This window comes from Labeo rohita, chromosome 3, assembly GCF_022985175.1.
Source record: "Labeo rohita strain BAU-BD-2019 chromosome 3, IGBB_LRoh.1.0, whole genome shotgun sequence".
In the NCBI taxonomy this organism is placed as follows: domain Eukaryota; kingdom Metazoa; phylum Chordata; class Actinopteri; order Cypriniformes; family Cyprinidae; genus Labeo; species Labeo rohita.
In genome coordinates, this window is record NC_066871.1 from 33,636,315 (window position 1) to 33,660,762 (window position 24,448).

General features: G+C 38.8%; 1 protein-coding gene across 1 annotated transcript in view; it reads left to right on the forward strand.

Moving 5' to 3' along the window:
• The window catches only part of LOC127162727 (caskin-2-like), a 71,433-nt gene that overhangs the window by 41,145 nt on the left and 5,840 nt on the right, over positions 1-24,448 (forward strand). Inside the window, exons 4-16 of the mRNA XM_051105592.1 lie at positions 2,866-2,963; positions 6,137-6,282; positions 6,867-6,962; positions 9,268-9,398; positions 14,284-14,392; positions 14,707-14,815; positions 19,051-19,145; positions 19,748-19,865; positions 20,087-20,272; positions 23,185-23,262; positions 23,705-23,838; positions 23,964-24,027; positions 24,243-24,337. Coding sequence (XP_050961549.1) covers positions 2,866-2,963; positions 6,137-6,282; positions 6,867-6,962; positions 9,268-9,398; positions 14,284-14,392; positions 14,707-14,815; positions 19,051-19,145; positions 19,748-19,865; positions 20,087-20,272; positions 23,185-23,262; positions 23,705-23,838; positions 23,964-24,027; positions 24,243-24,337 — 1,459 coding nt within the window. The remainder of the gene's footprint in view (positions 1-2,865; positions 2,964-6,136; positions 6,283-6,866; positions 6,963-9,267; positions 9,399-14,283; positions 14,393-14,706; positions 14,816-19,050; positions 19,146-19,747; positions 19,866-20,086; positions 20,273-23,184; positions 23,263-23,704; positions 23,839-23,963; positions 24,028-24,242; positions 24,338-24,448) is intronic.

The following is a 24,448-nucleotide window of genomic DNA, read 5'->3' on the forward strand; positions in this document are numbered from 1 at the left end:
TCTCTCCTCACAGCTCCCAGTGTCTTTGAACTTTTCCTAGGAAGTTGATGAAACCGTGTGTAGAAGTGTGGAAGAGAAGAGTAGTCTCCAGTTTACAAGAGAGAGAGTTCTTTCACAACACGGGTTTCTTTCAGCATCTACATCCCCTCGCAGGGCTTAAGCTCCGGCCATCAGCAGGTCAGGTAGAGCTACAAAGAAACACAGCACAGAGGAGTGATTGTATCACCAACTCAAGAGCCCCTCACCTCAAAACCAGACCCACATGGAATATGCACTCTTATTGGGATGCTTCTGCAGAATGCATATAAAAGAGCGTTATCAAATAAATGCTTGTTATCCAATGACCCCCATGATGTGAGATTCAATTCTGCGGAAAATTGAGTTGCGTGGGCACAGGTCCTGTGCGGGCCTGCTCATAACACACAGATAGGGTCTGAACTCACTCTTTTCCCCTCCTCAAACAAAAGTTTCCCAGTTGTGAGGCTGACGTTGCCCTCCTTAGATTCTGGGGAGTTAAAAAAAAGCAATGTTATGCCTATTGCTTTGTGCCATGGAGCCTCCAGCAGTCTCCATTTCCTGCCTTAACCTGCCCTCTTGTTGTAGTTCCTTGGAATGTTCTCCGATTCTAGAGATCTTTGTGTAGTAATTGTGTATAATTAATTCTACTTTAATAGAATCTTAATGCCGGCAAACTACCAAGATCAGTGGAATTTATTTTTGGGACTTTCAAGTTCTAATGTGGAACTTGGTGCACGGATCGAATCGTTCAATTTCTGGTTTCTAGTCCTGAGATGCCTCACCACCTCATTTCATCCTCCACTTAAACCTTAGAATGAATTATTCATTTTCAGACCTTCACAGCTGTCATGCCATTTCTCATGAGTGTCAAGAACATCCACTGTGAAGACACTTAAGTGTCAAGCTGATTTACATCAGAGCGTTTTCGCTAAGCACTGCAAACTTCGTGTCCGGTGTGATTCAACACAATGTGAAAGTCTGACACCAGCTTGTGACTCTGAGGGTTGGAAAAGCTTACAAAGTTCAAAAGCTCCTCTGGAAAGTGTTTGCCCCTCAGAAAATAATCAACTTGAGCCTTTATATTTATCCAGTCTGTTCTATTTCCGCTTTACTTGTCTATGTTGCCCCATTTCACATCTAATAGACGCAGCAGTCAGCTCTGAGGAGCCAGTCTGAGGCCATGGGTTCAGGAAATGAACAGCTCCTTTGGCTTACCCCATATGGATTGAGTAAAAGCATCTGACCTGCTTTCCGTGTGATAAAATGCTGAGCCAAAATACCTGCATTGCAAAATAGACCGCATACGATGTTGCTCCATGATTCCTGATAAGATGAGTCAGGCATGTTTTGGGTTAAAGTCAAAGAGGCAGCTTCCAGACTGACGCTGCAGACATCTAGAAATTTAGGATTTGTTTCTTGCACAAGCAGCTACTCAGGATTTCTGTGCCTTTTAAGATGCCTCTTTTGGTCAAATTCTAAAGCAGCATTGCATATATCCTTCGCAAAGAAGGCACTCCCAGAATCTGTTGCAAGGAACATCCATCCCCAATGGCAAACAAACCAAACTCCGCTGTAACTTGAGTCTTCCAGAGTGTTCCAAAATGGTCCTTTATGAGGTTCTGGTAGAATGCTAAAAGCCTGGCTGAAAATATCAAGCATGTTTAATATCCTCTGACTGGATGGGAGTCTGTAGCTAACATACACTATACAATCTTCTATGAAATCTGACTGTCCAAAACCTGCAGAGTAAATTTTGGCAAATAGATTGACTTGTCGAAACTTCAAATCAGGCCAGGAATCTGGGCAAAAGTCATGGAATATAGGTTAGGTTGCAAAGAGGCGTAAAATTTCTGGTAAATTTAGGGGGAAAAAGTTCCCAGAAATTTACTAGAAGTTTTCTGCCCTCTTTGCAACCCTAAGTGTAGGTAACTGATTGCAAGAAAGCTCACTTGTTTTGCAGCAGAATTTACCTCTCATTTACTGGAGGCATGATGAAATGGTCATTTTTTAAGTAATGGCTGCCAAGCTATGACTCAACATTTAAAGATATTAAGGGGAGAAATGTAGGTTATTCAGCCGCTGGTGCATGGTTCATTCCAAAAGCACCACAGTGCAGCTTGGCCCGTTCTTTATGGGGCCACTTGTGCCTCAAGTGACAGCTTCCCCTTCGAAAGTGATATGTTTGCACTAATGGCTGTCAGTGAGGACTTCACTAAGACAAGATTCTGGATGGAGATTTACATCTAGCACCTATGAAGTATTTGAGGAGGGGTGCACGAAGACAGGCCTGTTACTCACCTGTGTGAGTTCTTGCTTTGATTTTGGCATGCCCTAACAAAATACATCCAACCCAGACAAGTAGCATTTTCATTTGTCATACTTTTGTAAACATCAGATCATACAGGGTGTCTGTGCCCAGAGGACACTGTTTTTTGTTGCCTGAGCTTGTACTAAAATGAATATATCTCCTCCTTATCACCCTCTGTTTCTTTTCTTTCCCATCTCATGAAATCTTGTAAATTTCAGAGTTTAGTCTCTAATTGTGCCACAGCTTGAGCAATACGAGGCACTTTTACAAGACGTTGGTTTGCTGGCAATCTCAAATGTACTGGAGTTTTTAATTTTCCATTCTCTTTATGACCACACATGGCCTCAAGTGGGGAATGATGAAAGTGTGACTCTGTGCTCTGGTATCAAAATAAGCTGGTAAAAGTTATTGAGTGGCTTCTTTATTATTTGGCTGTAGGCTGCATCTGTCCCAAAAGTATTGTTTTGTAGTTGTCAAAAGTTTCTTTTTCCACCACTCTCTCCATCTCTTTAAAGTTTTGTGTTTTTTTTCCCACTCAGGTTTTCAGCGTTGCATCATGCTGCTCTCACGGGCACTACGGAGTTGCTCTCTCTGCTGTTGGAAGCTCAGGCTGTTGTGGACATCAAGGATAGCAATGGTTAGAACTGCCTCATCATTTACTGCAGCTTTACATTGAGTAAAATATCAAATGGTTGTGATTTATTTGCATGTTAATCCTGATAGAAGACCTCAGCCTTCCTGTTGACCGTTACATAGCAGGGCCATTCAGAAGTGAATTAAATTTCTAATCAGTTTCTTTAAAGGAGAAGTTCACTTCCAGAACACAGTTAGAACAGATAATTTACTCACCCCTTTTTCATCAAAGATGCTCATGTCATGTCATAAAGAAATTATGTTTTTTTATGGGATAATTTTTGTGCCAATAAGAATGAACGTAACTTTATAAAACTGAACGTAACTTTCCAATAAACGATCAAAAATATGCCACTGCAAAAGAAGAAAAACACAATGAAAATGAAAAAATGAACTCAGTCGCACGAATTTAACATGCTCTTCAAATATGCTTCATTCTTTGTTAATGATTTTCAAAGAATCGTTTTCGCGAATCATGGATTCTGAATGCGTTGCCACAGCTTTCGCTTACGCTTCGCAAATTTTCGTTTGCTGTTTTGGCACAAACCTCTCGTGGGGGCGGGCTTAACAGCGATCTACTCTGATTGGCTAATGAGCTTTTGATGGACAGTTGCTCTCTGACCTGGAAGCACGGACGGTGACGTCAGTGGCGCACATATTGGAAAGTTGTTGCGGTGTGCAATACGTCGTGCTTTGTTTATATTAAGTATTAATGTTATTAGTATTTCACCTATGGTCGTCTCTTAGTTTCTAAAGATGAGCTCCCAGGAAAGACACGGAGCAGCATCATCTTCCACCTCAGCTTGTCCCTCAGGGCAGCTTGAAGTAGGTTCGTGTTACTAAAGTAACGTTAATCAATAACATCGATAAAAGTTTTATTCATGTACAGTGTGCAACAGTTCTGATAGTTTCTATAAACAAAGCACGACGTATTGCGCCACTGACGTCACCGTCCGTGCTTCCAGGTCAGAGAGCAACTGTCCATCAAAAGCTCATTAGCCAATCAGAGTAGATCGCTGTTAAGCCCGCCCCCACGAGAGGTTTGTGCCAAAACAGCAAACGAAAATTTGCGAAGCGTAAGCGAAAGCTGTGGCAACGCATTCAGAATCCATGATTCGCGAAAACGATTCTTTGAAAATCATTAACAAAGAATGGAGCATATTTGAAGAGCATGTTAAATTCGTGCGACTGAGTTCATTTTTTCATTTTCATTGTGTTTTTCTTCTTTTGCAGTGGCATATTTTTGATCGTTTCTTGGAAAGTTACGTTCAGTTTTATAAAGTTACGTTCATTCTTATTGGCACAAAAATAATCCCATATTTTTTGAGGAAAACATTTCAGGATATAGTGGACTTCTATGGTGCCTGCGAGTTTGAAATTCCAAAATGCAGTTTAAATGCAGCTTCAAAGGGCTCTAAATGATCCCAGCCAAGGAAGAGGGGTCTTATCTAGCTAAATGATTGGTTATTTTCTAAAAAAATTGACAATTTATATACTTTTTGACCTCAAATGCTTGTCATGTCTAGCTCTGCGTGAACTCTGTTTATTCCGGTTCAAGACAGTTAGGGTATGTTGAAAAACTCTTTTCTCATTTTCTCCTTCAACTTCAAAATCGACCTACATCGCAGCAGAAGTACCGACCCAGTGTTTACAAAGTGGACATGCAAAGAAGATCAAACACCCTTTACAAAAAAAGGTAAAACAGCGATGGAGGACGATTTTGAAGTTGGAGAAGAAAATGAGGTGGGAGTTTTTCGACACACCCAAAATGCCATGAACCAGAATACACAGAGTTCACGCAGAGCTAGACAAGATGAGCATTTGAGGTTAAAAAGTATATAAATTGTCAATTTCTTTTTAAAAAACAACCGATCGTTTTGCTAGGTAAGACCCTTCCTCCTTGGCTGGGATCATTTAGAGCCATTTGAAGCTGCAGTGAAACAAAAGTTCAAAATCGCACCATTGAAAAATGCTGAAATGTTTTCCTCAACAAAACAAAATTTCTTTACAACTGAAGAAAGAAAGACATGAACATCATGAATGATATAGGGGTGAGCAAATGATCAGGAAATTTTAATTCTGGAGTAAACTAATTCTTAAAGGAGAAGTCCACTTCCAGAACAAAAAATTACAGATAATTTACTCACCCCCTTGTCATCCAGGATGTTCATGTCTTTCTTTCTTCAGTTGAAAAGAATTTAAGGTTTTCGAGGAAAACATTCCAGGATTTGTCTCCATATAGTGGACTTCAATGGGGATCAGTGCGTTGAAGGTCCAAATTGCAGTTTCAATGCAACTTCAAAGGGCTCTACATGATTCCAGCTGAAGAGTAAGGGTCTTATCTAGCAAAACGATCTGTCATTTTCTAAAAAAAAAAAAAAAAAAAACTTATTTTTTTAACAACAAATGCTTCTCTTGCAATAGCTTGACGCATTACGTAATCACATTGGAAAGGTTACGCATGACGTAGCAGAAGTACCCAAACTAGTGTTTACAAAGCAAAATTAAACGCGCTTTACAAAAAGAGGTAAAACAACGATGTCTGAAGATTTTGAAGTTGGAGGATAAAATGAGATGGATTTTTTTGCCCTACCCTACCTTTTTGAACCAAAGTACACAGACAAAGAACTAACCACATGTGACCTTTCCAACATAATTACCCAATATGTGAAGCTGTAGACCCACTTTATTGCAGAATAAGCTTTTGTGGTCAAAAAGTATATAAATTTGTATTTTTTTAGAAAATTACTGATTGTTGTACTGGATAAGACCCTTATTCCTTGGTGGGATCATGTTGAGCATTGAAGCTGCAGTTTGGATCTTCAACCCATTGGCTACCACTGAAGTTCACTATATGAAAAAATCTTGGAATGTTTTCTTCAAAATCCTTAATTTCTTTTTGACTAAAGAAAGAAAGACATGAACATCTTGGATAACATGGGGGTTAACTAATCCTTTAATTGAAATGAAGTGGAATTGAGATAGAAAGCAGGATGCAGAATAATATGAATTAAAACATGTACTTAACATATAGTATTTCTTGAAACATTAGATGGCATACATTTGCATTCTTACTCACGTATTGAAATGGAGCCAAGTCTTAAATTTTGTCCAGTCTTGTACAGAGCCTGCATAACTCTGCGTCAGAGATTTAATTTGTTATGCTTTGCTCCGCAGGCATGCGGCCGCTGCATTACGCAGCGTGGCAGGGTAAAGCTGACTCAGTGCTCATGCTGCTGAGATCAGGGGCTGCTGTTAACAACGCGTCTCATGACGGGCAGATTCCACTGCACCTGGCTGCTCAGTACGGACACTATGACGTGGTGCGTATCTGTTAGACCAGTAGTTCCCACCCAAGTTCCCCCCAACTCTGCACAGTTTGCATGTCTTCTTAATCAAACACTCCTGATTCAACTCATCGGCTCATTAGTAGAGACTCCGAGACCTGAAATGGGAGTGTCAGACAAAGGAGACATGCAAAATGCAAAGCACTGCATTAGAACACACTCAGATGCTTCAAAAGTGAACAAACAAGCAGAACAGTTTTGCACTGTGGCTTAAATGGGCCAGCCTGACAGTGTTTTTCTATTGAAAATCATTCCATATTTACTCTGCTTATAATTTTGGTTCCAAAAGCCCACTGGGAAATCTTGCCAGTCCATCCCTGTTTGAGAAACAGTGTTGTTGGATACAGCACCTGCAAATCATCTGACATCACCTCACTGAAATCCAAAGAAATGTGATATCTGCATTGCGACATCAACAAGTGACCCCAGATGGGTTTTTGTGTATGCTAGTGATGGATCAGAGATAATCTGCCTGTTTTTATGAGTACTTCTTTGTCTCATGTCTCAGAGTTGGTACAATAAAATATTATTCTTCAATTCTTTCTCTCTCTGTTTATCAGTCTGAGATGTTGTTGCAGCACCAGTCGAACCCGTGCATTCTCAACAAGGCTAAGAAGACTCCTCTGGATCTGGCCTGTGAGTTTGGCCGAGCGAAGGTCAGTGAGCTCATCTCTATAGGGACTTATCTGTATTTCAGTACTAGTGTGTTTGTGCTCATTCTTTACACGAGATGTCGTTTGTTACATCACTGTCACTATGGTTACAGTGATCTCATAAATTACATCTGATGTGCGGAGGAATCTCAGAAAATTTGATAAGAACATATCCCGGTCATATTTAACCTCAAAATTTGATTTCGGGGAGAAATTTGACTATGTACTTGACCATTTAAATGAGTTTACAGATAGGACGCACTTCATGGAGACACCCGTCTGTATGCTACAAAATTATTTTCCTCATCTCTCTCCATCTGCCCTGACTGTGATTTGTTTTCCTGTCTGTTTTTGTGTGTCATTCATGTACCGAGTGAATGAGAGCTCAGATTTCAGTAGCTGCTTTGTTTCACATGTTCTCGCGCACACATGCCCAGTGGTGTGTGATTTCACTTCAGCTGTGTATTTAGGTCATTTCGAGGTGTTACTTTAATGGTGGTGTGTGTATGTGTGGTATTTAATCAGCTGCTGTATTGAGGTATCAGGGTGCGGCTGAAGCAACTGGATAATGTCTTTCTCGCCCTACGTGTGTGCTGACGCGCAAGAAATCCACTCGGTACTGCCTGCTTTGGGTGTGTCTTTAAAATGCACAGCAGTGAGGCTGTCCTCAGCATGACCTGTGATCGCTTTTAATATACGATCAATAGAGCCATCATGTGTATATTTATAGATGGAAAAATGCTAACTTTATTTGTGTCAGTCAAGTGTTTACTTACAGTTGAGGTCAAAAGTTTACACACGCCTTGCAGATTCTGCAAAATGTTAATTATTTTACCAAAATAAGTGGGATCGTAAAAATGCATGTTATTTTTTATTTAGTACTGACCTGAACAAGATATTGCACATAAAAGATGTTTACATATAGTCCACAAGAGAAAATAATAGTTGAATTTATAAAAATGACCCGGTTCAAAAGTTTACATACGCTGTATTAATACTGTGTTGTTACCTGAATGATCCACAGCTGTGTTTTTTTGTTTAGTGATAGTTGTTAATGAGTCCCTTGTTTGTCCTGAACAGTTAAACTGCCTACTGTTCTTCAGAAAAATCCTTCAGGTCCTTCAGGTTCTTTGGTTTTTCAGCATTTTTGTGTATTTGAACCCTTTCCAACAATGACTGTATGATTTTGAGATCCATCTTTTCACACTGAGGACAACTGAGGGACTCATATGCAACTATTACGGAGGGTTCAAACACTTACTGATGCTTCAGAAGGAAAAACTATGCATTTATAGCCGGGGGATGTAAACTGTTAAACAGAATTTACATTTAGTACTGCCCTTCAGAAGCTACAAAAGATACTTGTTTCCCAGAAGACAAAATAAGTTACATTTTCCCTGATTTTCAAATTCAAAACTTAATGCATTTTAATGCATCGTGTTTCTTTCTGGTGTATCTGTGAATGTTTGAACCTTCTGTAATAGTTGCATATGAGTCCCTCATTTTTCCTTAGTGTGAAAAGATGGATCTCAAAATCATAGTCATTGTTGGAAAGGGGTTAAATACACAAAAATGCTGGAAAACCAAAGAATTTGTGGGACCTGAAGGATTTTCCTAAAGAACAGCAGACAGTTTAACTGTTCAGGACAAACAACAAAAAAAAGTCCACCGTCAGAAACAGTGACAGACATCAAAAACCTGGCTCGCCTCACAACGTTTGGCTGCTGTGCAGCATTTTTCTTTTTGCATAAAGTTGATCGTTTTCACTGTTTGCTCCACTTCACTCTACACTATCCCACAATCCCTAGTGCAAACCTGACGCTTGACTTCCAAACTGTAGAAAATTATTTGAAACGTCTACAGCTCCACTGACTCTCCTCCAATGGACACACACCATTAGTGTTTGTGGCCCAGATGTTTTTGGGTGTTAATGGTCCCTGGGACACATTAGCATGACCTCATAGTCACCTGTGAGGCCTCCGAGAGCCAACACTCACCTTCCCAAGAGCCCTCTGTGTGTGTGTGTGTGTGTGTGTTTTCATACCTTTCTTATCTTCCTGCCTTTTCCTTTTCTGTCTCTACACTTTTATTCAAAAATCTTGCTCTGAGTTCATTTTAACAATAAAAACTGTACATGGCATTAGCAGAAGTGTTTGTAGCTCATCTGTGTACTACATATTCTGTTTAAAGCCACAATTTACTTAATAATGGATTCAATTAATAATAATGTCCTGTTTGTGCTTTAGGAACGAGGCCAATTGAGAATAATGGAGTAATCAAGTAATTTAGTTCTCTTTTTCTTTTGTAGGTGGCTCAGCTATTGTTGAGCAGTAATATGGTTGCGTCTCTGTTAGAGGGAGATCGGAAAGACGGATCAGACTCAAACTGTAACACTCCTCTGCACCTCGCCGCACGCAACGGACACAAGGACGTCATCCGGTGAGCTCTTGAAAACCTCTTTTGTGTGTAGTGCATCTGTAGGCATCAGTCTCAGCTGTGTCCAACTGCCCTGTCTCTCTGGAGAGTTGTGTATGTGTTTACACTTCATTTGATTCTCCAGCTAAGGTGTTTTCCATAGATGTTAGTACAGAAACACTGCTGATATACTGTAAACTTGACCCTCATAATACATTGTGATTGGATGACCCACATTCAGAACCGATCTGTGAGGCACATCTGTGAACACACATCAGTTGATTTCCATATTGATGCACCAAAGTGCACTATTGCTTCATAGCAAGTCATACCGTCCCAGGTGTATTTGATTTTTCTTTAGATGAACACAAGAAAGAACAATAATCCATCTCTAGTCCACATAATGAAAGTGAATGCAATGAAAGTCCATATAATGAAAGTGACACAAGTGATTTATGTGACACTTCTCAGCACGCGTACATGATGCTTCTTAACAAACTTGCGTTACAACTACTTGATGCTTCACCACAAGCTTACATAACACTTCACAACACTCTTAGTCAGGGGTAGGCAAGTTCAGTCTTAGAGAGCCGCTGTCCAGCAGAGTTTAGCTCAACCCTGAACAAACACACCTGAACAAGCTAATCAATGTCTTCAGGATTACTAAGGCTATAGGCAGGTGAGGGTTTTTTCAAGGTTGGAGCTAAACTGCAGGGCAGCGGCTCTTCTACCCCTGCTCTTAGTGAAGCTTAATGCGCATTTGTGACGCTTCACATTGTGCTCACGTCATGCTTAATGATGCTTCACAACACGCTTATGAGTCATTCTATATTTAGGGGTATATTTCATGTCAGCCAAAAAGTCAGGAAATCTTTTCTTTTTTCATAAATAAACTAGGTGGTTGAAAAATATATCCCCTTTAATGTGCTAAATTAATTATTTGGCAGGCTTAAGCTCTAATGCCTTTTTTAAAATGTTAATGAAAAATAACATTTGATTCATTATTTTGTCAACTGTGTTACTGACAAATGCTGTGTCAAATAAAACATGAATGAAGTACCACATGTTTGATAACAGATTTGTTTGAAAGTTTTTGAGTCTGTTTACCAGAGTTTTTTAGGATATCTGTCAAACTGATTTGAAAATATGAATTTAGGGCTTCATAATGGGCATTTTGTGGGAGGCTGTAATGAAGGATGGAACTTTTCTTTAACATAAATCCACAGTATGCTAAATTTAGTGTTATTCACCATCCTTACCCAAGACTTTCATCTCCAAAGATGTCCCCATCTTTTTTTTATGACAATTTAGGTCACATTTATGACATAAAAACCACACATAACACAGTTGACAAAGTAACATAGTTGACAAGAGTAACACAGTTGACAGGACACATTAGAAGAAAAAGAGAAAACTTAAGGTTTAAACTTTTTATCTTAACTTTTTCAGTTCATTTTGGCTGTTCATTTTTAACAGCCAAGCAGACATAGATATATGTCAAATCTATAATATTATATAGGTTCATAGAAAGTGTGACTGTGATTAGAGCACAAATTGCCAAATTTGTCAACCGTGTTAATCCTTGTCAACTGTGTTACAGTTGATGGGTAACACAGTTGACAGGTAACACAGTTGATATTTCAGCCATTTTTGGGCCTTGTGCAAACTGCTGACCTTGGACTAGTTAGTACATGACCTTGATCAGCTTATGTTTTTATATTCTTTCTCTGCATATTTATAAATATATGACGAAAGTTCATGTTGATAACACAGTTGACGGTCAGTTATCTACTCTATGTGCAGACAACAATACCAATAAATTATTAAAAAGGAGAAATTATGATTTACCACACTGTCTTCAAATTTCTCTCCAAAAAAGGAAATTACATCACCTGATGTTGGACATGTGACTTTGGAACAAACCATTGCTGATTTATAGAGGGGTTGTATGGATCTGACACAGAAAAAAACGTACATTTTCGATTCATCAAAATATCCAGCATTAGCAGCTATTACTGCTCTGCATAATCTGGGCCTAAATTCATTGTATTGTAAACTTAATTGGCAATCAATTATTGAAGCTATTAAGGTGTGCTGACCCAAAAACCTTTTAAAAACCTGGGCCAAGTTTAAACCAGTAACCAGGCATCACAGCTGACAAAGGGGCATGTGTGACTTTGACATGTATATATTGCCATTATTATGTAAGCAAAATGAAAATTATTATTGCTGGTCTTCAATGATAATGTCAAGTTACTTTAATGTATTTGCACCAAAAAATTATAAGAATTTATGCTGATATTGTCCAAAACCACACTTTGCCAGGGTTGTTTCCAAACTTTTGGAGGGCAGTGTATATACATGTATTTTAGAGCTAATCTGAAGAGCAAAACCTCACATTTACCAAATCGGACAGCACAAAAACAGCAAATTCCAGTACAGAATATGCCATTTTTGCAGGATAAAAGATGGGTATGTGTTGGAGTTTTGTATTAAATAAATTAGAAATGACCCCTGATATAAAAGTGATCATTGCTTTAACTGAAAGGTTGTTGAAAAATAAGTAAAACTGTCCATGGACATGACATGTACCCCTAATTATGGATTGACTCTTAGATAACACCTAACATCACAAGAGGTGCGGGAAACGCCACACACGTCTTGTGTAACACAGGCTTTAGTGATGCTTCATAACATGCTTCTATGATTCTTCTTAACATGCTTGCATGACATTTCTCAATACTTTTAGTGATGTTTACAACATACTTGAATAACACAACGAAACACACATCATGTCATGCTTCTCAATACTGTTATGTGACACTTATGTGACACTAAGCTATGTGCTTAGTTGGTAGTTTTTTCATAAAAAGCTAGTCAGATGACTCCTTACCAGAGCTTATCAGAGCTGCAATAATGATAATGATTCCTTTAAATAAGACATTTTTTGACTATAGTTGAGTAGCATTTTGTGTTTTGTAATAAAACACACCCGCTGCATCATCCCAGCAGTACGACAGGCAGACACCACACAACAGAGGATCAGACTGGGAAAGTCTGTGTGCCAACAGACAGTCAGTGTTCTCTCTGACTCACGTCCCTCCGCAAGATCGTCCTGAGGGAGAGGAGTGTCTCAGGCTTTCTAAATATGTGTGATCCATCTGTGATGAGTGCATTTCTGAGTAGATTAAATGCTGCTGTGACTCATCACTCTTACTTATGAAGACACAGCACATCCTGTACCAAACTCTTTATCGTCATATTGTTGCGGTCTGATTTACTGAGATTTACAGTTTTAAAAAGACGTCTGTGGGGGTCTATCTCATGAAAATTTAACAAAATTGGAAGCATCGTAGCATTATTTTTATGATATTTAAGCACATTTATCACTACATTTTCATTATTAAAAAGTAATTCTTAAAGGAGAAGTTCACATCCAGAGCAAAAATTTACAGATAATGTACTCACCCCCTTGTCATCCAGAATGTCCATGTCTTTCTTTCTTTAGTAGTAAAGAAATTTCAGGATTTCTCTCCATATAATAAACTTCTATGTTACTTGCGAATTTGATCTTTCAAAATGTAGTTTAAATGCAGCTTCAAAGGGCTCTAAACCATCCCAGCCGAGGAAGAAGGGTCCTATCTAGCGAAAAAGTACAATTTATATACTTTTTAACTTCAAAATTGCCGAAGTACTGACCCAGTGTTTACAAAGTGAACATGCAAAGAAGGTCCTTTAAAAAAAAGTTAAAATGTAGGACAATTTTGAAGTTGAGGGAGAACATGAGATGGGAGTTTTTTCGACATACCCTAACTGTCATGAACCGGAATACACAGCGTTCACGCAGAGTTATACAAGACTAGCGTTTGAGGTTAAAAAGTATATAAATTGTACATTTTTTTTTAGAAAATAACTGATCGTTTCGCTAGATAAGACCCTTCTTCCCTGGCTGGGATCTTTTAGAGCCCTTTGAAGCTGCATTTAAACTGTATTTTGGAAGTTCAAACTTGGGGCACCATAGAAGTCCATTATATGAGGAGGAATCCTGAAATGTTTTCCTCAAAAAACATAATTTCTTTACGACTGAAGAAAGAAAGACATGAAGATCTTGGATGACAATGGGGTGAGTACATTATATGCGAATCTTTGTTTTGGAAGTGGACTTCACCTTTAAATACGACTTTCTATATAAGAATTTCATCTTTTAAATCTCATAATTTTGACTTTTAATGTCATGAGTCATGTATTGATTTTTGTGGTAGAATTGGGCTTCTGCAGTGAGTCTCATTTTAAATGGTAAAATATGTCATAAATATTTGAATTAGTATATGTTATATACTCTCATGTAAGTATTTATTATATTGCACTAGTTTATGCTAGTTATGACAATCTAAAAAAAAAACACAAAAATGTTACATTTACATATGTGTGAGAATGAGAATTTAAAGCCGAGTATGTGCTTAATTATCATGAACACAATGCCAAAAAATCAAATCTAATCTGGAGATGATTTTGACAGGTTTTGAGAAATTCACACAGTGACATTTGTGCAGTGTGGTTCATTTTTAGTTTGCACGGTCATGAGATGTCTGTATGGTGTGTTTCTTACGGCTGTCAAACTAACAGATCCCATCCTAATGCCTGGCATTCCCAGTGCTGCACTGAAATTCCATCCAGCATTCCGACAGATGAGCGTCTCTGATTCCGCCTGATATATGTGTGTGTGTGTGTGTGTGTGTGTGTGTGTGTGTAAATTCCACAAGTCTGTGTGTATTACAAGCCCTTCGGTATGTAAATATAACACAGAATGCTAAAGAGGCTGTCGTCTCCTCTCTGTGGAGTAGTAGTAGTAGACTGTTGCCGCCAGTCCATTCATTGACTTTCCACCTCTCTCTCTCTCTGTCTTCAGGCTTCTTCTAAAAGCAGGTATTGACATCAACAGAACCACTAAAGCTGGCACAGCACTCCATGAGGCCGCCCTCTATGGGAAGACAGAGGTAGTACGGCTACTCCTGGAAGTAAGTTCATCTGTGTTTTGGAGACATTAAGTGTTTTTAATTTTAGCCTTTGAACCACTATGCAATTTCTGCTGCACAACTGAATTTTCAGAAAAATGAAATGGAACATCCTGTCATATGCTTCTTTTTGAGAATATTGTTTCACAAGCAAAACAGCTAATATATTTATGTCTTGTGTTTTTCTGTTGCGTGAATCCAGAATCATTTAAGGAGTGAAGATACATTAATAATTAGGTTTTTCCCACATTGAATACGCTTCTGCTAATCAACAGACAGCATTTACACATCCTAATGTTTGTTTCTTATAATGGCAGAATGGGATCGATGTCAATATCCGTAACACTTACAATCAAACAGCATTGGACATCGTCAACCAGTTTACCGCATGCCACGCCAGCAAAGACATCAAGCAGCTCTTACGAGGTGAGATGCAATCTGAAACTTATTTTAACACTGTACTGACTGTATTTTACCTCCTCAAGCTGTGTTGTGAATTATAGTGTGTGTATTTGTGTGTTTGTCTGCATATACATCTGAAGTGAAAAGTTTACATACACATTGCAGAATCTGCAATATGTTCTTTTTTTCAAAATAAGACGGATCATACAAAATGCATGTGATTATTTATTTAGTTATTTATTTATTTAATTTTTTTTTTAGTACTGACCTGAATAAGATATTTCACCTAAAAGATGTTTATATATAGTCCACAAGAGAAAATGGTCCGGTTCAAAAGTTTACATACACTTGAACCCTTTCCAACAATAACTGTATGATTTTAAGATCCATCTTTTTACACTGGGGACAACTGACGGACTCATATGCAACTATTATGGAAAGTTCAAACGCTCACTGATGCTCCAGAAGGAAAGAAGATGCATTATGAGCCGGGGGTGAAAATTTGAAGATCAGGGTAAATTTAACTCATTTTGTCTGCTGGGAAACATGTAAGTATATTCTGTAGCTTCTGAAGGGCAGTACTACATGAAAAAAATATGATATTAAGGCAAAGTAAGAAAAATACACACATCTTCATTCTGTTCAAAAGTTTTAACCCCCCTGCTCTTAATGCATCGTGTTTCCTTCTGAAGCATCAGTGAGTGTTTGAACCTTCTGTAATAGTTGCATATGAATCCCTCACTTGATCTCAAAATCATACAGTAATTGTTGGAAAGGGTTCAAATACACAAAAATGCTGAAAAACCAAACAAGGGACTCATGAACAACTATCACTAAACAAAAAAACACAGCTGTGAATCATTCAGGTACACTTGATTAAGAATCAAGTGTATGTAAACTTTTGGACGGGGTTATTTTTATAAATTCAAAAATGTCTTTTATGTGAAGAATCATATTCAGGTAAATACTAAATAAAAAATAACATGCATTTTGTATGATCCCTCTTATTTTGGTAAAATAATTAACATTTTGCCGATTCTGCAAAAGGTGCATGCAAACTTTTGACTTCAACTATACACAGTATGTGAGAGTGTGAATATGGCCAAGTTTGTGTGTGAGTGTGTGTTTAGGAATGGCTTCTTTGTAAGTGGTTATGGGAGACATTTAAGCTGCCATTTATTAAGCAGCTGTTTAAACTCAGGATTATATAACCGGCTGCTTTCTCTGGCTAGTTTTGAGTGCGTAAAAGAGACAAAAGACATCTCCTGTGTGTGTTTGTGTGCAGATGCACACCACAAATCTGTGGGGCCCTGCTATGAAACATAAGACAGGGGTCCCACCCACTAGAACTTATGTCATATGTGAACATTTGTGTTCTGACACAGTTTTCACAATACAACTTGTGGAATTAACTTTACTTAACTTCCAACTCTGAAGTGTAGCGTCAAACAGACTCGGTCCACACTAAAAGGTCTTAGCCTTTGTAAACACGCTATGTCAGTGTGACGCATGTGCCTGACATTAATAAGTGGAAATGTGAAACTTTTGACGTGTGATCTTTATGCATTCTGTAACATCTGCAGTATTTATTGCCGCTTTGTACGGGTGGATATAAATAAATATTTAAAGTGAATGTTGATATGAGACACTCATTCTGTTTGTGTCGTCTTTGAACTCAGGCAGTAAACAGACAGCTCTTATCATAATGAGCACAGACAGGCCCGTCTGCTTTAACCAGAGCTGCTCTGTGTGTGTGTATGTGGGCCACAACGCTTCCCTAAACCTCTGACAGACTCAGAGAGTTAATTATTGATTCAGTGAGCCTGCTGTGTGTCCATGTGTCAGCACATTCCTTCCACTGGAATAAAATCACAGAAATTACACGCTGAGAGCTTCAGATGGCAGGACCTCACTAAACTAATTTTAGGAACATTAACCTATTTCTATGACAACACTCTGAAGATTTTAGCATGGTAATTGATATGACAGTGTTAATGTGTTTGGTCATGATGGAATAGATCTGTTACGCTGCTGCAAAGCGAGTACAGGAACTTGCTACTGCCAATACATATACTGATATGATGCTGTGAGTATTTAAGAGCAGATCTATACAGGTGGAGCTGGGGAGGTGGAGGGTTTCAGAAGAACAGAAAAAAAACTCAAGGGTTGCCAGGTTTTCACCAGCCCAATTGCTGCTATAAACTAGCCCAGTCGTGTTTCAAGGGGGGTCCCCCAGTAAAAATTTCTGGATCTGGGGGGTAAAATATAAGGGTTCCAAATATAATTTTATTGGGGTCACTTCACATGAAAAACAACCCGTGGCAACAGTGTTAAAGTAGCCCAATTCCAAGAGAAAAACGCTTACAACCAATCACCTTAAAGTAGTTTATAGCTATGAATATCATCAGTTTGTGTAAGGACCCATCAGCCTGTGCAATCAAGAGTTTCATGACAGAACTTGGCATTATGTTTTTTGCATTTGCATTTTTATAACATTTCTCTAACAAATTCTCTAAAAAATATTCTAAAAAAATAGAATTGGGAAATGTATTTACATAATATCAAGCACTGTATAAATTACAGTAATACAGTAATAGATTTTAATATTATAATTTTGTGTCTACGTTTTTAATTTTAAGTGACAAAAGGAAATACACAAATAATGTGTATTTGTAAAGACAAATGAAAGACAAATTGGGGAAAAAAATGGAAAATTTTGTACATCTTAAAGTTAAATTATTCTGTCTAATGCACTTTGATAGTTCAAAATTAAGAGACCCAACCCATGTTCTTAAATAAGAAAACTTGAATTACATTCACACAGGTGTTTTAGGAAGCCAAACAAATTAGAATATTATAATAATAATAAACAAAAATGACAATAATATCGATATATTATAAAAACTGTTGCACTGCAAAATAAACGAAAATGAATATTTCATAGTTATATTATTTTTGCTTTAAACTACAGTAGGTAATTACAGTGCTTCTTTCCTAACTTCTACATCTGAAAGAGATATTTAGAATTTAGACTGCAGTAACATTACCCATTTTAGCCGCTAGCTGTCAGCAATTCATACTGCACTTTTAAGCTATTATTTTGATGGAAACGGCAGCAGAGCTTTTATTTTAAAAGAGAACTCAAGCTTAATGAAAACAGGCTTACAAAAATGCATCTAGTGAAAAGCTGTAATCATCTGCGGTAAAAGTAAAGCATAACTGGTGGCCGTTGCGTTCCCAAACACACGCAAAACTCAGTACTGCATTTAGTGTGAACTGAGCCGTTGTCAGGGTGGAAAACATCGGATCACGTGCTGATCACCTGAACGAAGTGCGTGCTTCGCTTGCTGTGTCGCTTGCTTCGCAATGCTCAGTGAAAACAGGCTTGATGAAGGGATAATGCCATATTGCGCTTTCAGTTTCAGCTTTCAAAATATTCAGAAAATCGCTTTTAAAGTTGTCCATATGAAGTTCTTAGCAATGCATATTACTAATCGAAAATTAAGTTTTGATATATTTATGGTAGGAAATTTACAAAATATCTCCATGGAATATGGTCTTCACTTAATATCCTAATGATTTTTGGCATAAAATAAAAATCCATAATTTTGACCCATACAATGTATTTTTGGCTATTGCTACAAATATAACCGTGCTACTTAAGACTGGTTTTGTGGTCCAGGGTCACATATATGAAATAACCCCCATATAGTATACATGAATCACCCCGTAGCAGATCTATATGCTACAGGTGGAGCTGGGGAAGGTGGAGGGTTTCTGAAGTGCGCTGCAACTGCTACAGCACGCACTAGTCATATATTGGAATGTTGAGAAGCAAGCTCATTGGCTACCAATACAGGAGAGAACCAATCAGCTGTGCTATGTGATAATGATGTCATTATATCAGATTGAGTTAGACGTATCGGACTGCGCCATTTGGAGTTTCATGGCAGAACTTTGGATTTGTGTGTATTTATAGGTTTTTTTCTTTATAGGGGATAGAAAATACAGTTTGTACAGTATAAAAACCATTACACCTAAGGAGAGTCCCCATAAAACTTGGAAACCAATGTGTTTGTGTGCACACGTAATTTTTTTTTATTTTTTTATTTTGAGCTGAACAGTTTCATGAAATTTAGCAATGTACTGTAACGTACAGTATGTGGTATCTTCTAGTATCTGAACTCAGTGAACTATGCAAATTTCTTGTGTTTTGATTTGACACAGATATCCGTGTGTGTGTGTGTGTGTGTTTTCAGAAGCTACAGGAGTTCTTCAGGTCAGAGCTCTGAAAGACTTCTGGAATCTTCACGACCCCACGGCCCTCACCATACGCGCCGGTGACGTCATCACGGTATGAAATGACTTCATTAAACCTCTTCACACTCAGTGTGTGTGTGCTTTTCTTAAGTACTATACCAAAGCCCTGTGTTCCTTGCCAGTCTATTCAAATAACATTTCAGAAGCAGTTTCACTTGAACTGAGGCCAGATTTTTCTCTCTCATTCTCCTTCCATGAGTTCTTTCTGTTCATCGCCTTGGTTTTTTGAGGGCGCTGAAGATACATTCACAAGTGTTTATTTGTGAACTTGAACCAACGTACATTTTTACACAGCATTGTTTCACAGGAAATTGTGGGCATAAGTAGAGTCGTTTACTGGAGGGTTCAGATGTATTTCATGAGCTGAATGTTCTGGCTGCTGTTTTGTTGTCGGGCCTGCAGCTATTATATGCTTTATGCGTGTTTGCTTAGAGTGGGCGGATGGAGTTATGTTATCTAACTTTCAAAAGCTTTTAGATCATGCATTGTCTCTGAACTCTCGACCTCCTGCTCTGTTTTGACTGGTTGTCAAGGACGTGAAAAACGGCTGGATTACAAATCCAGAAGGTTGCGTTTGCAGCAGTATGAGTGAGATCACTGTAACGTCAATGTGTTCTGCTGTGTTGTGATTGGCAGGTGATAGAGCAGCATGTGGATGGACGCTGGAAGGGCCACATTCATGACACCCAGAGGGGAACAGACCGAATCGGCTACTTCCCTCCCTCCATAGTTGAGGTCATCAGCCGGCGCTCAGGTACAATAATAACCTGGATTGTAGCAGGTTGACAGGTTTTTTTTACAGCCATTAACCCTGCAAATAACATTTGTTTCTTTACTGAATCAGTAACATGCTGACAGGTAACCTAGACTTGTCTCTTTCTTGCGTCCCACTGCTTCCCATGTAATAAATGTTCATCTCTAACCTCCATCCGCTTGCATTAACCCTGCTCCTGTCATATGTGTGTTGTCCTGTAGGGGGCACCCTGTTACGACACGCCTCTCTGCCCACCCATAGGCAGCAGCTGCTCTCCAGGTCCCCCCTCAGTCCCAGTTTGAGTCTGAGCGGGGGCGGGACCCCTCAAACTGACGACTCCTACACTCTGTACACCACTAACCCACACCTGGTCCTCCCACACGCCAATGGTCTGAGTGCCAACGCAGGTATTCACACTTGGTCCCACCTCTAAGGGTGCTTTCTCGCCCGTTTCTACCTGGTATGAGTTTTCAGTAGTCCAATCACATATGGTCAGCTAAGACTGGTACTGATTCCACCTGGCTTTAAAATGGCTTTCAAATGTGACCGCTTCTGTTCGGAGTTTCTCGGAAATGCAAAATGCATCAAATGAATACTATCGTCTGAACGAGCCTGTTACGGGAATTACGAGTGATTGGAAAAGGAAGGATTAAAAAGGATAAAGAAAGCAGCTGCGGTCTGTTTGTTTTGGTACAATGCAGGAAGGTTTGAATCACTTGTTTTGGTTTCTTACAACATGTCCCAAAATGTTAGGCCAGCAGGCTGTTCAAATGCATTTAACCAAATGAGCATCTAGAGTACGAAGGCAATCAGGTTAAATGCTTTCTGACTACCTCTGGAAGCGATTGAATGTGGAATTTATTTACACCTGTTTTTAACATTGTCCACTTGTGATTGGATTGAAGAAAAAAATTTAATACCATGTGTAAACAAGGCCTAAAGCTATCGATGCGAACCTGAATCTTTTTGACATCAGAGATCAGTTTGTTTAGTTGGTCTGAAATCACTTTTCTGAACTATACCAGTGACTGGTATGTGTGCAGTATACTTGCGCCCTCGCTAAACGTGGTCTTGGACATTTCAAAATGGGTATGAATGTAGTGGGTATTACTCAAATGGCACTTTTCCACTGCTTGGTATGGCTCAGTTTGGGGAGTTTTCCACTGTGTACAATACCTAGTACCTAGCGAGCTGTAACAATACTAAATGTGACGTGTAAAGACTGCAGATCACTGACTGGTCAGAAAGAATCGTCACTATCAGCAACAGCCACCACAGTATCGTTTGTTCACACAACTTTTTTTAAATGGCTTGCTTTAAACAACCATTAGGCCAGGTGGCAGCGCAATTTATAACAATCAGTCTATAATTCTGCCCACACTGAAGCGGTACTACACTGCAGTGGAAAAGCAAACAGAAGCAAAGTAAAGTGATCCAAGCCGTGCTGTGCCGAGTTGTAGCATGCAGTGGAAAAGTGTGAACCATTTGCCACTTTTTTAAGATAAGATGGTTTAAACCCCTTCTCAGCAGCCACACGGTCGATTTAGCAGCCAGACTTTCTACTCTGCCTTAAAAGACATGACGTAAACATGTACTAGCGAATAATGTATCGTAAGTCTGCAGTTTCTCTCAAATACTGACATGGCTCATAACAAATAAAACTGAAATGGAACAAGAACCATTTTTAATTTTATTTTATGTCATTTGTTCATTCTAAATCAAAATAATCTTTTGTAATGCAGCTTTAAATGCTTATATTCACATATCATTAGATAACAAAAACCGTTCCATTGATTAATAGGGGTGGGCAGTTTGACCAAGATCATATATCACTGAAAAACCAAAATATTTATTTTTGCTTATATAAATGGTTTATATATTAAATAACCATGTTGAATTGGTGTTTTGAACTAAGTACTTCACTTATTTTATGGTTTTAAACCAGAAGATTCATAATTACAGTTGAAGTCAAAAGTTTACATACACCTTGCAGAATCTGCAAAATGTTAATTATTTTACCAAAATAAGAGGAATCATAAAAAATGCATGATATTTTTTTATTTAGTACTGACCTGAATAAGATATTTTATATTAATCCACAAGAGAAAATAATAATTGAATTTATAAAAATGTATTATATATGTATTATATATAAATGTAATTTATAAAAAAAAGTTTACATACACTTGATTCTTAATACTGTGTTGTTACGTGAATGATCCACAGCTGTTTTTTTTTTTTTTTTTTTTTCATTGTTTAGTGATAGTGGTTCATGAGTCCCTTGTTTGTCCTGAGCAGTTAAACTGCCTGCTGTTCTTCAGAAAAATCCTTCAGGTCCCACAGATTCTTTGATTTTCAGCATTTTTGTGAATTTGACCCTTTTCCAACAATGATTTTATGATTTTGAGATCCAGTGCATTAAGAGCTGGGGGTGAAAACTTTTGAACAGAATGAAGATGTGTACATTTTTCTTATTTTGCCTAAATATCTTCTTTTTTTTTCATTTAGTACTGCCCTTCAGAAGCTACAGAAGATACTTAAATGTTTCCCAGAAGACATAATAAGTTCAATTTACCCCGAGCTTCAAATTCAAAAAGTTTTCATCCCCGGCTCTTAATGCATTGCTTTTCCTTCTAAAGCATCAGTGAATGTTTGAACCTTCTGTAATAGTTGCATATGAGTCCTTCAGTTGTTTTAATAAAGGTTTAAATACACAAAAATGCTGACCAAAGCCAAAGAATTTGTGGGACCCAAAGGATTTTTCTGAAGAACAGTGGACAGTTTAACTATTAAAGACAAACAAGGGACTCATGACCAACTATCATTAAACAAAAAACACAGCTGTGGATCATTTTTACAGTTTTAAGAATCAAGTGTATGTAAACTTTTGAACAGGGTCATTTTTATAAATTCAACTACTATTTTCTCTTGTGAACTACATGGAAACGTCTTTTATGTTAAGTATCTTATTCAGGTCAGTACTAAATAAATAATAATAAATAACATGCATTTTGTATGATCCCTGTTATTTTGGTTAAAATAATTAACATTTTGCAGATTCTGCAAGGTGTATGTAAGCGTTTGACCTCAATTGTATATAATAAGTCATTGGCAGTTAGGGTAAACGGCTGATTATTGACCCTGGGTGGGCTCATGATTCTTCTGTACGACAGATAGTAGAAAGGCTGTCTTTGCATATACTGTAAACACTATGCAGTGGCACACACTCATCTGAAGCCCCTGATTTGGGACACACACACCCTTATTATCCGCCCACACGCCTGAGGCCAGTGGCCCAAAAAGTGTTTGTGTCTGCTAGGTGGGCCTCCCAGCAGTCTGTCCCAGCACATGACCCCCAGCATGGAGGACGTGTGGGTTTTGCGGAACTCCTGCGCTGGTAAGAATCGCTGCACTCCCCTCCTCTGAAACGCTCCTCCCTTGCGCCCCCCTACTGGCTGTCACCCCCTCCCCGCTACAGACAGACCCGGCCTGTCGGACACCACACAGACCCAGTTGGTGTGTCCGTCTCCAGATGTTAACCCCCTGTTAGCATACCGCGAACCCTCCCGCTCCCGTAGCAGAACATACTGTAGGTTGTGTGCTGTCATCTGTAAACCCCATCACCACATGCCTGTGGCTTTGCCCTGCTACCCCCACCCCATCCTGCCTGCTGCTTGAGTAGAAATCCAGCCCCTTGGCACAGTGGGTACAGTGTCCTCATAGCTGTGGAGTGGCACACCGGCATGGCAGTGCAGATGGCTGCTGTGATGGCATAATCGCAGTAATATTAGTTATGATTGCAGTCGCTCTCTGGACTAACGCCTGTGTCTCTCTCGCAGCTGGGGACAGGAATAGCGTGGGCAGCACTGGCAGTGTGGGCAGCACCCGCAGTGCAGGCAGTGGCCAGAGTACAGAAAGCAACAGCGCCCCCAATGGACCACAGCAACACACCACCAGCCCGGACACCAGCAAGGTAAACATTCACTCTGAAGGAAACACAACTTCAAGAGTTACTTTTTAAAAGGAAAATATGATTCCTATGTGAGCTGAAGTTTTATTGCTAGGGTTTCTTCTGACATTTTATCTCATTTTATACAGGCAACACCCTCTGTTGTGGATTTACTACAGCCAGATCATAACAAACTTCCAGACACAACCACAGGTAAAGAGTTCCCTATGGATATTTATACAGTTTGTGTCTAGATAGTATTTGGACACATAAAATGTATGAACATTACTGCATTAGATAAAATATCAAACCAAGTTCCTCTGATAACTGGCTTCATACATCAACATAAAAATTGGCAAAACACCAGCTCATTCAAAGCTGTTGAAAATGCTTTCAAGTGAGTCTTTGTGCATGTTGTTGTTTTAAAGGAGTTCCTCGCAGACCTGTGCTGCCCACACAGAGAGCAGGAGAGCAGGGTTTCTCTCAACAGTTTGTGCGTCCTCAACAGTTGCTGGAGGGCAAGGTCAGAAAACACTTTTACAGATAGTCCTGATCATATTTTGATATCACACATTCAAGTTGTATTGTAAAAATACAAATGTTTTGTAGATAGCAGAGTACAAAGTAAAATTCA